Source organism: Hyla sarda, chromosome 2 (assembly GCF_029499605.1).
Source record: "Hyla sarda isolate aHylSar1 chromosome 2, aHylSar1.hap1, whole genome shotgun sequence".
NCBI classification, from domain to species: domain Eukaryota; kingdom Metazoa; phylum Chordata; class Amphibia; order Anura; family Hylidae; genus Hyla; species Hyla sarda.
The window spans coordinates 226714925-226732261 of record NC_079190.1 but is presented as its reverse complement, the minus strand read 5'-3'; the positions used below and the strand labels follow the sequence as shown (position 1 = coordinate 226732261).

Sequence of the window (17337 nt, the reverse complement as noted above, 5' to 3'; positions counted from 1 at the left end):
AAAAGCACAACTTCCAGCATGTTGCATTACAGTAGTACAGTACAGGTTATGGTGAAACATGCTGGGAGTTGTAGTTTTGGGTCACCTGCAGAGCCATAGGTTGTATCAGGGCATGCTGTGTACTGCAGTTAGTAACTGCAACTCCCAGCATTTTTTCACACAGCCTATGACTCTTTGTAGTGGAATTCTTGATACGGCCCAGCCTCTACCTCCAGCTTTCCCCAAATAATTAAGCCCATACTAAAGATATTGGCCCAGATTTATCAATCTGTCTTATTTGTCCATAGCAAAAGATCACAGCTCAGCTTTCATTTATCAAATTGCTCAGGTAAAATGAAAGACGAGCTGTAATGGGTCGCTATGGGCAAATCAGTTTTTGTCGGATTGATAAGTCTGGGCCATTGTGTCATAGGGACAACCCCCTGCCCATATACCCGATCAGTCAACATAAAAGGGAAAGAGGGGGATTCTTCTTGGGTGAACTATTGGAGAACTGTAAAGTGCCCAACTGTCTGCACTGCTGTGGTTACCTGTGTATCGGAATCTTGTTTTATGTAGCTTTCCCCTTGTTTTATTATCAATTATATCTGTATATGTGTACCCCTAATAGAACAGAAAGTTTACCTTTGGCTATGTAAGCAAAAGGTGAACAACCATTTTCATAGACAAAATAGGTAAATTGGTGTAAGAAATACATACATACAATATAAAAAATACACTAAAAAGACATTTGTTTTGGGGTCACAGATCTTATATTGGGCTATAATATAAAGTAAATGTAAAGTAATGAAATTAAACAAATATTTCAGTTATAATAAAAGAGAATTGTGTAATGTAGAAAAATTGAATAACTTTAATGACTCTTGTTTAAGGTAACGTTAATGTACAAAAAGTGTTTGCAGGGAACAACCATAGCTCTTCATGAATCTGCCGCCTTCTCTTCACTTATTCCAGCTGAGATTTTCAGACTCTGGAGATGTTTATCCAGATCATCTACATTAACGTCCTCTAAAGTCTCTAGAAATTTGCTGCCTGCACACAGCTTCCCGGTTAGAGGGTCGACCACTCTGCCAACCTTAAAAATTATTTCAGACAGTTCATGAGTCACATGCTTGCTTCTCCTCTCAGGTAAAGCTTTCAGCAGCACAACGTCACCTACTGTGCACTGCTCCTCGGCATCATGGGCAAAGTAAGTCTTCCTCTTGTTGTAATACTAAAAGAAAGAAGCAACATTAGTCACCTTTACTTGCCAATGACAGGTAAATATTTCTTCTATCCATACATGTAAGGTGGAACGACAGAACTAGAAGGATTCTAAGAGGTATCCCAAAATTAAAAGTTATCCATAATCCACAGGATTGCAGTTATCCCCTATCAAGAGCATGGATGTCAATTGTGAATAGAGCAATGTGCATGCTTGTCCGCGGCTTCTTTCATTCTGTATGGGACTTCCGAACATTGCCAGGCGCTGATCTTGGCTCGCATAGAAAACAAATGAAGCAGTGGCCAAGCACATACCCTGTCACTCTATTTACTGAGGGAATAAATGAACCCCATCCTTGTGATGAGAAGGGTGTGTGGGGCTAATAGTGAGGCTATGTGCACACACTGGTCCAGATTTTAAAGCAAAATCCTAAAGCAATTTAAACCAATTAATAGATAATCTAATCTGAGATGTGATAAATCTGGTACATTCTCAAAGTGTCTAATCTAAATTTAGAAAATCTGGCCTACTGTTTTTGAGGTGTGAAATAGTTAAAAAATAGCAGTTTTACAGCACAAAAAAAGTCAGTATTTAGGGTTCTACTAAATGGAATGGTAAAGGGCTCTGTGTATACACACTGTTTAAAGAAGTCCAGCGAAAACACTTTTTTCCATTTGTCTATTAGGCTGGCTTCACACTACAGAATCTCCGCCTAGATGAAATCTGATCTGCTTTGCTATCAATCCCATGATGCATCAGGACAGCATCACATAGGCAGCTTGAACCAGTACCATCTTTGCCTGCTGGTAGGGCAATGTAATAGGGAAAGGACTATGTTCAAGTGCTTTCTCTTAGATTTGTTGTACAATGATGTCATTACAAGGTACAATTGGTGGCGCAAAAATGGGTCTGTAGGTGGAAAATTAAAAACGTTATTGTTATTAGATTAGAAGGCAGGGAAGACTTAACGAGAAAGCACAAAAGAAAAAATCCCTGCATACCCAAAGGGTTAATATTTTGGACTTTTCCGCAAACTGTGATATAAATAAAAATATATATTTGGTATTAGTTGATGTTGAAAAGGGGCGGATAAAAAAAACTTTATTAAGAAAAAGGACTTATTCACACTAACTATATTTTAGTCCCTAAAGTTGACTATTACATGCAACCTTTGGATAGCAAACACTGAACAATACAATGCAATGCAATAGCATACATCAGTGATATCAGCGCTTCACTTATACAGGCTACCAGCAAACTTGGACGCTGATCAGATGGCAAGGAGGCAGGTAGCAGCAGTCTCGACTAACCGGCAACACAATTTTACAGTTTTTAGACGCCACAATCAATTCTGATTGTGTGGTCTAAAAAGTTACTGCCAGACAACAGCCTTATTAGCTGTGGGTCCTGGCTGCTAACTGGGTATGAAGCGCACTGAGCACCTGCTTCATACAGGAGCGGGCAGAGGGCATACATGTACGCCGTTTGTCAACCTGAATCCAGTAAAAGGCCATTTTTTTGTTTAAAATACTGTGTATAAACATAGCCCAAAACTAGTTTAAAATCAACTCAATTTATGTCATTTTAACATGGCTTATGCTTTAATCCCCCAAGAGAAAAGTGCTATAAGGGGTGTCTGGCAGCTGCTTACCCACATAACCCTACAGAATGTTTAAAGGGGTACTTCACCCCTAGACATCTTATCCCCTATCCCGCCGCTGGGGACCCTCACGATGCACGGAGCGCACTTTGCTCAGTTCCAGATGACTGGCGATGCGGGGCGGAGGCTCAGGACGTCACGGCCACGAGCCCTCAATGCAATTCTATGGGATGGGGCTTGACAGACATCACATCCCATCTCATAGGCTTGCATTGAGTGGGCATGGCTGTGACGTCACGAGCCTCCGACACTGCACTCGCGGGGGTCCCCAGCGGCGGTACCGCCGTGATCAGACATCTTATCCCCTATTCTTTGGAAAAGGGATAAGATGTCTGGGGCAGAGTACCCCTTTAAAGAGGAGTCATAAAGAAACAACAGTCAGTATATGGCTAGCTCCATTCATAAAGCCTCTGTTTAAAGGGGTACTCAGGCCCTAAGACATCTTATCCCCTATCCAAAGGATAGGGGATAAGATGTCTGATCGCGGGGGTCCCACCGCAATCTAGCATGCAGCACCCACCTGTAAGCACTGTAGGATGCGCTGGAGGCTCTCAGTGTTATGCCTCCCGACCATGGGGCCAGAGTATTGTGATGTCACGACTCCGCCCCCATGTGATGTCACGCCCTACCCCCTCAATGCAAGTCTATGGGAGGGGGCGTGATGGCCGTCACGCCCCCTCCCATAGTCTTGCATAGCGGGGCATGACGGCACACGGGGCGGAGTCATGACGTCACGATACTTCAGCCCCATGGTCGGGAGGCATAACGCTCCCCCGCGGTCAGACATCTTATTCCCTACCCTTTGGATAGGGGATAAGATGTCTTCGGGCCAGAGTACCCCTTTAAAGAGCACTTTTCTTATACTTTAACCAGTCGAGAGCCGCAATTGGATGACACATAGTCTAACTTACTATGACAAGACTATAATCAGCCATCGTATTTAGATTTATTCTACTAATATCAGTGGGAGTAGAATACAAATGGGCTGTACATACCTTTAGCAAGTAGGAATCCAGCACCATCCTTGTCACTCTTACTTTAGCTGTTTTTTTCATCTTTGTCCCAATCACTTTTCCTACAATCCACCTGGCATGAACAGAGGCGCGTACAGCGGACATGGTGATGACCAAGTGCACCTAGACCAAGAGAGACCATTCACAATTACACTTCATAAGCTCTATACTTTCCTATAACTGACTTATTTGATATTGCCTTTACATTTCAGTCCTTAACCCCTTAAGGACACAGCCCTTTTTCACCTTAAAGGGTAACTCATTAAAACTAATTTTTGCTATTGCACTCATTATGGTAAATGAAAAATATTTCTAATATACTTTGTTTAAAAAAAAATGAAGTTTTCTATGTTTTATTTCTGCTTAAAAAAGCTCAAGAGCACATTTTCCCCCATCTCATACACAGACTTTGGACCGAAGCCCAAACACAGGAAGTGCAGCCAGGAGTGCTGAGGGGGGGGGAGGCGGGGGGTCCAGCCTCATCCAATCATAGCTCCTCTCACACTTAACTGCCATATGCTGTTGGTTGGACCCCCCCCCCCCAGCACTCCAGGCTGCACTTCCTGTGTTTGGGCTTCGGTCCAAAGTCTGTGTATAAGTTGGGGGAAAATGTGCTCTTGAGCTTTTTTAAGCAGAAATAAAACATAGAAAACTTATTTTTTTTTAAACAAAGTATATTAGAATTTTTTTTATTTACCATAAGGAGTGCTATAGTAAAAATTAGTTTTAATGAGAGTACCCATTTAAGGACGGAGCCCTTTTTCGCAATTCTGACCACCGTCACTTTACGCATTAATAACTCTAAAATGCTTTTATCAAATGTTCTGATTCTGAGATTGTTTTTTCGTGACATATTCTACTTTATTTTGGTGGTAAATTTCCGTTGTTACTTGCATCCTTTTTTGGTGAAAAATCCCCAAATTTCATGAAAATTGCAAAATCTGAAGTGACAGATGTTAATGAACTACAACTCTCAGCATGCCTGGGCAGTATAGGCATGCTGGGAGTTGCAGTTTTGCACCCACTAGGAAGGGCAGCAGTAAATATCACTTACTGCCCCCTTCCTTCCCCCCCCGTCATTTCCCTACCTGCGCCGTGATCTCCGCTGTCTCCAGCGACGATCGGCGGTCCCCACGGCATCCTCCCCCCGTTCTGCCCGACATCCAGGGGTGGGCAGAAAGGGGGTTGCCATGGCAACCCACTGTCCTGCGCTGCCATTGGTCAGAATTCATTTTGACCAATGGCAGGGGATAGGAGGAGATCGCAGCACTGCGACCTCGCTCCTATCCCTCAGGATGATCGGGGCTGTCACTGACAGCTCCGATCATCCCTATTTTCCGGGTGATTGGGTCACCAGAGACCCGATCAGCCAGGAATAGCAGAAAATCGCATGTCTAAATTGACATGCGATTTTCTGCAATCGCCTACATGGGGGGGGGGGGACGACCCCCTCGGCAATGTGCCAGGATGCCTGCTGAATGATTCCAGCAGGCATCCCGGTCCGGTCCCCAACCGGCTAGCGGTGGGGACCGGAATTCCCACGGGCGTATGCATACGCCCCACGTCCTTAAGAGGTTAAAGGGGTACGCCGGTGGAAAACTTTTTTTTTTTTAATCAAATGGTGCCAGAAAGTTAAACAGATTTATAAATTACTTCTATTTAAAAATCTTAATCCTTCCAATACTTATCAGCAGCAGTATGGTAAACAGGAAGTTGAGTTGTTTTCAGTGTGACCACAGTGCTCTCTGCTGACACCTCTGTCCATGTCAGGAACTGTCCTGAGTACAAGCAAATCCCCATAGCAAACCTATCCTGCTCTGGACAGTTCCTGACATGAACAGAGGTGTCAGCAGAGAGCACTGTGGTCAGACAGAAAAGAACTCCAGAAAGAAATACAACTTCCTGTAGAGCATACAGCAGCTGATAAGTACTGGAAAGATTAAGATTTTTAAATAGAAGTAATTTACTAATCTGTTTAACTTTCTGGCACCAGTTGATTTAAAAAATGTTTTTTCCACCGGAGTACCCATTTAAGGAAACCCTGTCCCCTCTAAAAATCCCACTAAAATACAATGAACCGATGCCAAGTCCAACCTGTCATTTATATCTGTCTATTTAATTGCATTCCACAAACAAATAAGAAAGCGTTATCTCTCAGAACAAGGAGACAATACGGGAATTTCACATTACTGCAAATTTGGTGCAAAATCTGTGAATGTAGGTAAAATCCGCTCTTCTGAATATTGCAGCATCCAAGTTCTAATCTTACATTTTCAATTTCCCCGCAGTATTTAAAATATTCTCCGCATAGTAGCTACTGTATATTAACATTTTCTGCCATGTGTGTACAAACAAGTCATATAAAAAATAAGGGTATTTTTGACTGTTTATATAAATCTGGTATTGTAATAATTGTACCAACCCAGAGAATAAAACAAGCATGTGATTTATAGTGGAAAGAGAATGTCCTAAAGACGGATCGTGAAGAAGAGAACTAGAGATGAGCGAACTTACAGTAAATTCGATTTGTCACGAACTTCTCGGCTCGGCAGTTGATGACTTTTCCTGCATAAATGAGTTCAACTTTCAGGTGCTCCGGTGGGCTGAAAAAGGTGGATACAGTCCTAGGAGACTCTTTCCTAGGAATGTATCCACCTTTTCCAGCCCACCGGAGCACCTGAAAGCTGAACTAATTTATGCAGGAAAAGTCATCAACTGCCGAGCCGAGAAGTTCGTGACGAATCAAATTTACTGTAAGTTCGCTCATCTCTAAAGAGAACAGGAAGTTATATGTGTAACAAAAAAGCTTTTATATGGCTACACTATAAACTTTATGGCTTATTTTAGGTGTATGGGGACACTTAGGTGTATGGGAACTGTCTGCAGATAATAGTATCTCCTCTATAGAGACCATGGACCCTTCCCTTAGACCATGTTTCCCAACAGGGTGCCTTCAGCTGTTGCAAAACTACAACTCCCAGCATGCCCGGACAGCCAAAGGCTGTCCGGGCATGCTGGGAGTTGTAGTTCTGCAACAGCTGGAGGCACTCTGTGCACAAATCCTATTCTACAATGCTTCATTGGCGTATGTGGAGTATGACTGGTCAGTCAGCGGCAGTATAGGACACATGACACTACATAGAGAGGACTACACTACATGTGCACACCGCAATGACAGTCCCATCAGGACGCCACTCACCTCCAGCCGCCACTTCCTGTCCTTCCGACCTCTGTCGCATACATGACGTCATCTGTTTTCATCCAGCCGCATCTGGCTAGAGAGACCATAAACGCTGGTTCTTGTGCAGAGCGCCATCTGCTGGCTCCGCTGAGAACATTCAGGAAACCTTCGGATAAATACTGAGGGAGATTTAGGAAACCTTGTGCAGTGTGGGCAACTATAGCAACCAATTATATCCCAGCTGGAGACTGATTAGTTGCCATGGGCAACTGCTCCTTTGCACAAGGTTTGACAAATCTCTGTCTTCTGTCCTGTCCCAGCAAAAGCATTAGAATCTAAGGGCTTCTTCACACTTCTTTGTTCTCCGGTAAAGGGAACGCCATAGTCCAGTCCGTCGGAAGGACAGGAATTAAAAGGAGGAAAAAATTGTGCATGTCCTATTTTTTCCCCCACTTAAAGGAGAACTCCAGAATAGAAAAATTGTCCTCCATACTGCTGGCAGTAAAAAAAACATAAAGAGGTACATACCTTCCTTCGCTCCTCCGGTAAAGCACTCCGGTCTCCGCCGCGATCCTCTTCCTGGTTGCCTGTGGTCGGTGAGTCATACTGCACTCAGCCAATCACTTGCCGCAGCGAAGTCCCGACTCGGCCGGCGATAGGCTGAGCGGCAGTGTGACGTTTTCAGCCCCAGCACCTGCTGTTGGGGCCGAAAACATCACATTGCCGCTCAGCCTATCGCCGACCAAGTCGGGACTTTGCTGCGGTCGGTGATTGGCTGAGAGCAGTATGACTCACCGACCACCGGCAACCAGGAAGAGGATCGTGGCGGAGACCGGAGTGGGTTATCGGAGGCACCGGGGGAGCGAAGGAAGGTATGTACCTGTTTATTTTTTTACTGCCAGCAGTATGGAGGACAATTTTTCGATTCTGGAGTTCTCCTTTAACTCCTGTAAGGCTGCATGCACACCACATTTTTGCAACACAGTTCCCGTATCAGGTTTTTGAGGAAAAACGGATTCCTCAAAACCTGACTAAACTGTATCAAAACGTATGTGCAAATTTTAACCCATATATGGTTGAAAACCGTATACGGTTTGAAAAATGATGTCGGGTTGCATCTGTTTTTTTAAGAAAAAAACGTATATGTTTTTAACCTTTCACTCCATTGTGAATAAAGTTTCACTTGTTTGATTGAAATTCCAAGAAAAAAAACTGCAAAAACCGCGTCAAGGCCACCTTGTTAGAGTGGGTCCCTAACCTAGCACTTTTTAATTAGCAGGAAACTGCATAAGGGTTTCCTCCTACCATTCTCTCAGGGAGCACATGGTAGGTTTCATACTCGTGTGGTTCTCTGTGGCAGCCATTGTTTCTGTGATGCTTTGTCTGTGGGGTGGAGTGGCCCAGGGGCTTGGTCGGGCAGTAGTGGGGCTGCCTGGCCACTGGGTCGCTACCCCATTGGGCATGGGGTCTCGGAGGCAGTGGTCGCCGCCGGGGGCTACGCCAGTGTCAAGTTAGGGACCCACTCTAACGAGGTGGCCTTGACGTGGCGAGTGGGCTTGTACTTTTTTATCAAAATGTATACTAACAACCTGTTAGTTTTTGAAATTATGCTGAGAATCAGGTAGATCAAATTACATATGGTGGATGTGCGGCCATGTTTCTCTCTTTTTGTGTTGCACATTTGTAGTCTCTCCCTTCTTCCACAGCCATTACTCCACTCCACCCATTTGGCCCAGGCGTTTTTAATTAGCAGGAAACTGCATAAGGGTTTCCTCCTACCATTCTCCCAGTCCTCTGGCAGTGAGCACATGGTAGGTTTCATACTGGTGGGGTTCTCTGTGGCAGCCATTGTTTCTGTGATGCTTTGTCTGTGGGGTGGAGTGGCCCAGAGCCAGGGGCTTGGTCGGGCAGTAGTGCGGTTTCCTGGCCACTGGGTCGCTACCCTATTTGGCATGGGGTCTTGGAGGCAGTGGTCGACGCCGGGGGCTACGCCAGTGTCAGGTTAGGGACCCACTCTAACGAGGTGGCCTTGACGTGGCGAGTGGGCTTGTACTTTTTGATCAAAATGTATATTAACAACCTGTTAGTTTTTGAAATTATGCTGAGAAGCAAGTAGATCAAATTACATATGGTGGATGTGCGGCTGTGTTTCTCTCTTTTTGTGTTGCTAACTGACAAATCTGTTTAACTTTCTGGCACCAGTTGATTTAAAAAAAATAAAAATAAAAGTTTTCTACCGGAGTACCCCTTTAAGGCGGAATTCCACAAAATGAAATTCCACAAGCGAAAATTCCGCTGTGTGAATAGACCCTAAGACTGCCATCACACACCAGGTTTTTTTTTTTGTGTAAAATTACCACTGCAGTTTTTGAGCCAAAGCCAGAAGTGGATCTAACAGGAAGTAGAAGTATAGGTCCTTGTGGATAGGGGAAAAGTTTTATTTCACTGGACCATCCCTTTAAGGCTAAAACAGGCTGCATCATTACAGGGTTAATGTTAAAGAGTACCTGTCACCAAATAAACTTTTCTAAACTAACTCAGGCTATCTTCCCTAACTACTCTTTACACTCCTCCCACCCTTAAAAAAAAATGTCAGAGCTTTAAAAAGCTGTGTATCATACCTTTCTTGTTGCTCATATAGTGCAATCTCCCAGCAGGAGAAAGTGGGCGTTTCCCAGCAGGCATGACATCACTGAAGCCTGCTGAGGGACCACTTCTGTCCTCACATGGTTGCAGTGCTGTGATGAATAGAAGACCTCAGGCTCTGTGCAGCTTTCAATGAGGCTCTGTGCAGCTTTCAGTGAGGCTTTTTGCAGCTGTCTATCAAGCTCGGTGCAGAGAAACACTTCCTGAGTTTGGTCTTCTGCCAGGCCAGGAAGAGACCAAACTCACTGTATTAATTGTAGCAGGGAACAGAACGTAGCCACCTAGTGGCCGTTTTTTCTATTACATATTAAACATATTTATATAATTTTAAAAGCAAGTGAATGGGAAAGTGTCTGCTAATTACGCAAGGAACACTAAATTAAAAGTTTTATTTAATGACAGGTACTCTTTAAGTTACTGCAGCTTTGTGTCATCCGTACATCTGTGGTCCACAAATCACACATCGGACATTCTGAGGATAATCCCCAAGTTAGAAGTGGATTTCATAATATATATACAAATAGTCTGCAGAAATGCTGAACATGTTTTATAACACAACATCAGATACCTATCAAAGCAAAACTACAGCCCCACCTTATGTCATTTTCTGTTATTGTCATATAACTTGTAGTCTATGTTGTCTCACAGTATCAGCTTATAGTAAAGCACTGCTGCTGTCCTTCATCCACAGAAATGGTCAGTAATGGACCATGGTGCCAATGTAATGGTACTGGTTCCTTTTGGTGGAGAAATCTAGATACAAGTGAAAACAGGTTGAATGAAAAGTTATAGCAACTTTACTGACAAATAGACAGATGTTTCACTACTAGCGCACTGTAGGACTGATGTAGGTCTTTTCCTTGGCTACTATTGTGGTATCATAATCTGGTTTTCTATAGAAATAATTCCAAGAACTGATCGTTTCCATCAATACAACTACACCAAAACTGCAGTCCCAGGATCACTAAAAAAGAAACATTTGGTGAAATTGACTGGGCTCATTTCCAAAACCTAGCCGTCACCATCAACATGTGATGCATTACATAGGACTAGGAAGACAGTCCAAGAACAACCAGTCCAGTCTGACTAGAAGTTTCCACTATTTGGGTCAGTTCCACCCTTAGGTGTTAGAAATGGTGTATACCAGTGCTAGTCTATGTTTTACTACGTAATTTCTGAATCTTAAGGTGCTCTCCTCATGAACTATAGGCCCAGATTTATTAATCTACCTGAAACCAAAACTCTCTGTATTTTTTTTATTTTTTACCAGAGCTTATTAGGATATAAAGCAGAGCTGTGATTGGTTGTTATTGGTAAAGTTTTTGGTTTTAGGCAGATTGATCGTTCTGGGCTATATGAGTATTGGTTCATTTGCAGAGTTATTTGTGCGAGCGTTCCTGTTCCCATACTAAGTTGCCCATACATAGCTCAGCGCAGGGCCATCTGTCATAGTGCGACGCAACCATCTTAGCCAATCATTGGGTGGGAGTGCCAGTCCAATCAGCTGAGACATCGGTACGGGACATTAAAACAGCCATCTGAATACAGTCAGATGAATTTGATTGTGGTTGTTTCCCGTCACTCACGTTACTCCTTTCACTTAATGCATTTTCCTGATCTGCCTTTACATGACCGGACTTCTGCCTATTCCTATTACTATATTCCTCACCTGCTTATTTTGTATGATGCTGATCTTCTGGTTTAACCGCTGCTTGTCCTGACATTACCTTTGGTTCTGTTTGTATACTGCGCTGCCCTTGTGGTTTTGATTTTCAGATTTTTTCCTGGTTTACCCCTTGTCTGCTGATTTTGTACTTTTCTTGCCTGTGCGTTTTTGACCTGGCTTGTAAAACCTCTCTGACACCCCTGTGCACTTAGTCCAATGTGGACCCACACCCAGTTTAGTCTCCACTTAAAGGGGTACTCTGGTGGAAATTATTTTTTTTTTTTAAATCAATGAAAGTTAAACAGACACAAAAGAAAAAGGGAGAGCACTCAAGGAGCAACATCACCTTATATAAACAACAGAGCGATCCTCGGCGACCTATGTCAATGTCTCCTGCGGGGTGCATATACGAAAGTGTAAAGTATCCAATATAGACAAAAAGAGGGGCATGTACGTGCACTCACCGCAAAGCAGAGACGATCGGGTCTGGAGGTCCGGTGACAGGGTGCCGGGTCACGGCATAGGCGCTGGTATGTGGCGCTCCAATAGGAGCGCCACATACCAGCGTCTATGCCGTGACCCGGCACCCCGGGACCGGACCTCCAGACCCGATCGTCTCTGCTTTGCGGTGAGTGCACGTACGTGCCCCTATTTTTGTCTAGAAAGTTAACAGATTTTTTAATTATTTCTTCTAAAAAAATCTTAATCCTTCCAGTACTTATCAGCTGTTGGATGCTCCAGAGGAAGTTCTTTTCTTTTTGAATTTCTATTCTGTCTGACCACAGTGCACAGGAATTAAAAAAGAAAAGAACTTCCTGTGACACATACAGCAGCTGATAACTCCTGGAATGATTAGAGATTTTTATATAGAAGTAATTTACAAATCTATTTAACTTTGTGGCACCCCTTTAGGGCAGATCATCCAAGCAGGTAGGGACAGTGGTTTGGGCAAGCTTCAGGTGTGCACTTCTCTTATGAGAATGAAGAGAGATTCTACCTAATAAATACAGGGAGGCCTTTTAGGTGCCGTGCGGCATTACTCAGGAATTCCTAAGTCATGAATAAGACGTATGCAGTGAGAAGTGATGGTTAGTGGGAGGGTAAATCAGAACAATTGGCTGAATTTTTTTTTTTAACTCTATCTTATGGTTCATAATGGTCATATTTTATTAATCCTTCAGTGCTTTAATAGTGCAAGTAATGAATGAATTACTTCAGGGGATGAGTGTATATATTTAGCTATGTCTGTGTAAGAGCAGTGTCTTTATAACTGTCTGTTTGTTTTCTGATTAGTTGTTGTGGCGATGCCCTAACCTATCCCCTCAGCAGTTTCTTTATCCATTCAGGTTCGATCTTTTATCCACGCCCTGTTAGGCCTGGGTATTTAAAGGAGAACTCCACTGGAAAACATTTTTCTTTAAATCAACTGGTGTCAGAAAGTTAAACAGATTTGTAAATTACTTCTATTTAAAAATCTTAATCCTTCCAGTAGTTATCTGGTACTATTTGCTCCACAGGAAGTTCTTTTCTTTTTGGATTTCCTTTCTGTCTGACCACAGTGCTGTCTCCTGACACCTCTGTCCATATCAGGAACTGTCCAGAGTAAGAGAAAATCTCAATAGCAAACCTCTACTACTCTGGACAGTTCCTGACATGGACAGAGGTGTCAGCAGAGAGCACTGTGGTCAGACAGAATGGAAATTCAAAAAGAAAAGAACTTCCTGTGGAGCAAATAGTAACTGATAAGTACTGGAAGGATTAAGATTTTTAAATAGAAGTAATTTACAAATCTGTTTAACTTTCTGGGACAGGTTGATTAAAAGGTTGATTTTTCTAGTGGAGTATCCCTTTAAGTCTTCCTTGTTCATTCACTGGTTGCCTGTGAAAGAATATTGTTTCTGGAGCTAGCTTTCTGTGTTGGATTCTACTACTTGGTATTCTGACTTTGGCTGTGTTTCCTGGATTAACCCCTTGCATTCTCATTCGACATCTCTCTGGTTCTCTCAGTTCTGACTTCAGCTTGTTGACTCTGATTTATCTGTTGTTTGTTTGTCTCCCTCTGTATTAAGTGTGCATTTACCTTTTGTATTCCTGACTAATTCCCTGACTTGTGACTGAGTATTTTTGTAGTTTGTTAGTTTGACTTGAAGTCCCAGCACGTAGATAGGCAGGAACCATCTTCATGGTTGTGGATCCGTCAGTTAATATGCAATAGGAAGGGACAGCGGTTGTGGAGCGATTTCTGTTGACCCCTCTGTCAGTGTCAGGAACTTTCCAGAGTAGGAGAGGTTTGCCATGAGGATTTGCTCCTACCCTGGACAGTTCCTGACACAGACAGAGGTGTCAACAGGGAGCCCTGTGGTCAGACATAAAAGAACAACTCAACTTCCTCTGTAACATACAACAGCAGATAAGTACTGGAAAGATTAAAAACTTTTATTAAAAGTAATTTACAAATCTGCAGAAACAAAGAGATAGTATGCACTCACCACTGGTAAGCTGCTATGAGCTCCGAGTCCGGGATCACCACGGCATGAATGGAGACGATAAGGGGCGCTCAGAGGCTACAACGGCTGTTTCGGACGTATGAACGTCCTTCGTCCGGCCTCAACGTTCACGTCATCGTGCTTACCTTATAAAGGTGTCTGCAGGAAACGTGAATAGCCATAGTTACATGTAAACTATGGGTCCAAAATTGGATCAAAAAAGTAATTAAAGCAAGAAGGTAATTCAAGCAAATAGGAACCCAGAAACCAAGGAGAACCATACAGCACGAACACCAATAGCTATATATTATGTGACATAATAGAAAAGCTGCGATTCACTATGATAATAATAATTATAAAAAGAGGGACTAGTGAAATAAATAGACCAGAAAAAATAATACAAAAAATAGTGTATTAATAAATATTAGTACAAAAAAAGAAGAGAAAAAGAGAGAAATAGTGCTGGAGAAAATGAACTATTAGTTCGGAAGGGAGACATATCAAGTCGCTCATTCAGCCCAGCCGGGCCTTGAGCATTACATTTGAGAATAAATCTTGCCTCGCATTGGAGGAGAATATTCTCTCTATCGCCACCTCGATTGGGAATTGGAATTCGTTCAATGCCACCGAACTTTAGTACTTCGATATTATTATTATGGACCTCACTAAGGTGTGCTGCCAGCCTGATTTATAAGATTCTAGTGACGTTCTTCACTCTTTACAGGATGTAGTTTGGTCAAATGAATACAGTCTTGCCAGTATAGACGTTGAGAGCCTGTACACTCGCATCCCTATTGGTGCGGGTGTACAGGCTGTCAGGTTCTTCCTTGAACAAGCAGGTAAATCCCTTTTATTCATAAATTTCGTATGTGAGTCAATTTCCATCATTCTCAATAATAATTTTTTTCAATACGGCACCCAGTGGTATAGACAAAGGACAGGAACGGCTATGGGGACATCGATCTCCTGTACATTCGCAAAAAATTTTCTTGCGCTTTTTGAGTACAACTATGTGTTTTCCACTAAAAACACATTCATCCAGAACATAAAGGGTTACAAACGCTATGTCGATGACGTACTGTTGTTTTGGGAGGGGTCAGAAGATAGTTTTAGGACCTTCGTTGATTATTTAAATGCAAACACTATGAACATGCGTTTTACATGCGTGTTCAGTCAGTCTTTTGAAATTTCTTGATATGAAGATACTAAACACACCCCATGGTCTGAAAACTGAGGGTTACAGAAAGGAAATAGACCGCAACAGTCTTCTCCACTTTAATAGCTCTCACCCTAAACACACAGAGGGCTATCCCACTGAGCCAATTTATGCGCCTTAAGAGGCTGAATAGCAAACAGGAATCGTATAATTTACAAGCAAATGAATTACAGACCTGACTATTGGACCGCAGGTATCCTTTGGACACCATCCGGACTGCTTATGACAAGGTAGAAAAAATGAATCGGATGGATCTGTTGCAGTATAATAAAAATAAGAGGAAACAAGAACAGAGCAATGAACGAAGGTTCACATTTTCATTTAAGAATACTCAAATGAATGAGGTCATGAATTCAACTATTAGACGCTATTGGAATATCCTGTCTACGGATGAAGACCTTAGACAGGTCACAGCACAACGTCCTTTGATTACACACTGTAAGAACACAACAATAGCTCAAAAAGTCAAACACCATACTCCGTTACCCAGGGATAACTGGTTATAAAACCTCTCCCCCACTGGCAATCACCGTTGCGGATCTTGCAAATTTTGCAAATATAACACTGGGGCAAAATATCTCAACCTAGGAGGTTTTTCCATCACCGTCAAGCAGCTAATTACATGCAAGTCTACATTTGTTGTCTATTTCATGGCCTGCCCCTGCCAAAGATTCTATATTGGCAAGAAAAAGAGGCAACTTTGTGCCAGGTTCCTTGAGCACAGGTATACACTCTCTAAAGGGATAGGTCCCTCAGGCTGGCAGGACACCTTAGTGAGGTCCACAATAATAATATCGAAGTACTAAAGTTCGGTGGCATTGAACGAATTCCAATTCCTGATCGAGGTGGCGATAGAGAGAATATTCTCCTCCAACACGAGGCAAGATTTATTCTCAAGTGTAATGCTCAAGGCCCGGCTGGGCTGAATGAGCGACTTGATATGTCTCCCTTCCTAACTAACTAATAGTTCATTTTTTTCCAGCACTATTTCTCTCTTTTTCTCTTCTTTTTTTGTACTAATATTTATTAATACACTATTTTTTGTATTATTTTTTATGGTTTATTTATTTCACTAGTCCCTCTTTTTATAATTATTATTATCATAGTGAATCGCAGCTTTTCTATTATGTCACGTAATATATAGCTATTGGTGTTCGTGCTGTATGGTTCTCCTTGGTTTCTGGGTTCCTATTTGCTTGAATTACCTTCTTGCTTGAATTACTTTTTTGATCCAATTTTGGACCCGTAGTTTACATGTAACTATGGTTACTCACATTTCCTGCAGACACCTTTATAAGGTAAGCGCGATGACGTGAATGTTGAGGCCGGAAGAAGGACGTTCCTACGTCCGAAACAGCCGGCGTAGCCTCTGAGCGCCCCTTATCGTCTCCATTCATGCCGTGGTGATCCCGGACTCAGAGCCCGTAGCAGTTTACCAGCAGTGAGTGCATACTATCTCTTTGTTTCTGCATATATTGATACTTTACCTAGTGTGTGCACCCCGCAGGTGCTGCGTATACACTGATGTGAGTCCGGATGCTCCCAACAGTTACCTCACGGTATTGTATGTTTGCCTTCCCCATCTATTTGATTTGCTATCTGGTGTGCTCTCTCCTTCTTTGATTTTCTATGGACATTTGTGCTATTTTCCTTTCTTTCTTGGATTGATGAGCACCTTATATAGCAATACCCTAGTAGAAGTCCAATAATATGGATACGGATACGCAAACAGCTGGAGCCTCCGGCTCTACAGACACCGGCAGACAAGACGCAGGGGCGTTTTTCATGTCCTGCAATTCTGTGGATGAAGTTAAATTGCTAAGTGTTAAAGCCCTTGAGTATAAAATCACCTCTTTGGCTGACAAGGAGCTTAGGTCCTTTTGTACAGTTAACTCCTTGAAAGCCTATAGAGATAGTGGAAGGGTTCCCAGAGGTTTGCGAACCTACAAGATACCTTTGCAGTTCCAAAATTACCCAGCTTTTTTGGAATCTTGGAATAAAGCCCATCTTACACATGCGGAGAATTTATTGAAGATTGTTTTAGAACAAACAGAACAGGATTATATTAGAACAACAGAGGAATTATGCCGTGCGAAGAAAGAGCTCCGCCGGAGATTAACTGAAAATCAAGTCACTACCTTTTTCAACAATCTGGATAAAAAGATCAAAGTCACTGAAGTTGAAGTGAAAGAGAAAAAACGCGACAAATTCTTACGCGATAAGAATGATTACGAAAACAGCATGAGTTTCTCTTGGCGTCAGCAA

At 42.6% G+C, this 17337-nt stretch overlaps 2 protein-coding genes across 7 annotated transcripts in view; one reads left to right on the top strand and one right to left on the bottom strand.

Annotated features, from left to right (window-relative positions):
- Positions 1-716: 716 nt before the first annotated feature.
- Positions 717-7727, bottom strand: MRPS17 (mitochondrial ribosomal protein S17). 2 transcript variants are annotated; one of them, XM_056556488.1, is made up of 3 exons: positions 7587-7727; positions 3860-4000; positions 717-1213 (listed from the first exon to the last, which is right to left on the bottom strand). In XM_056556488.1, exons 2-3 carry the CDS (start codon positions 3980-3982, stop codon positions 920-922), a joined length of 417 nt encoding a protein of 138 aa, XP_056412463.1. In that variant the 5' UTR covers positions 3983-4000; positions 7587-7727; the 3' UTR covers positions 717-919. The 2 variants fall into 2 exon arrangements, with proteins under 2 accessions (XP_056412463.1, XP_056412461.1); XM_056556486.1 differs by lacking the exon at positions 7587-7727 and adding an exon at positions 7077-7210.
- Positions 7223-17337, top strand: part of LOC130355796 (merlin-like) — an 87016-nt gene continuing 76901 nt past the window's right edge. For 2 of the 5 annotated variants that reach the window (XM_056556478.1, XM_056556481.1), the window contains exon 1: positions 7229-7344. The gene's annotated coding sequence lies outside the window, so the exon portion shown is untranslated. Of the gene's footprint in view, positions 7345-7393; positions 7426-17337 lie in introns of those variants that run through there. The other 3 variants (XM_056556484.1, XM_056556482.1, XM_056556485.1) reach the window with 3 other exon arrangements.

Coding starts and splice junctions, on each gene's coding strand:
- MRPS17 (XM_056556488.1), bottom strand. CDS start 3,982: ATGTCCGCTGTACGCGCCTCTGTTCATGCCAGGTGGATTGTAGGAAAA. Junction 1,214..3,859: donor TGGATTCCTACTTGCTAAAG/GTATGTACAGCC, acceptor TCTTTCTTTTAG/TATTACAACAAGAGGAAGAC.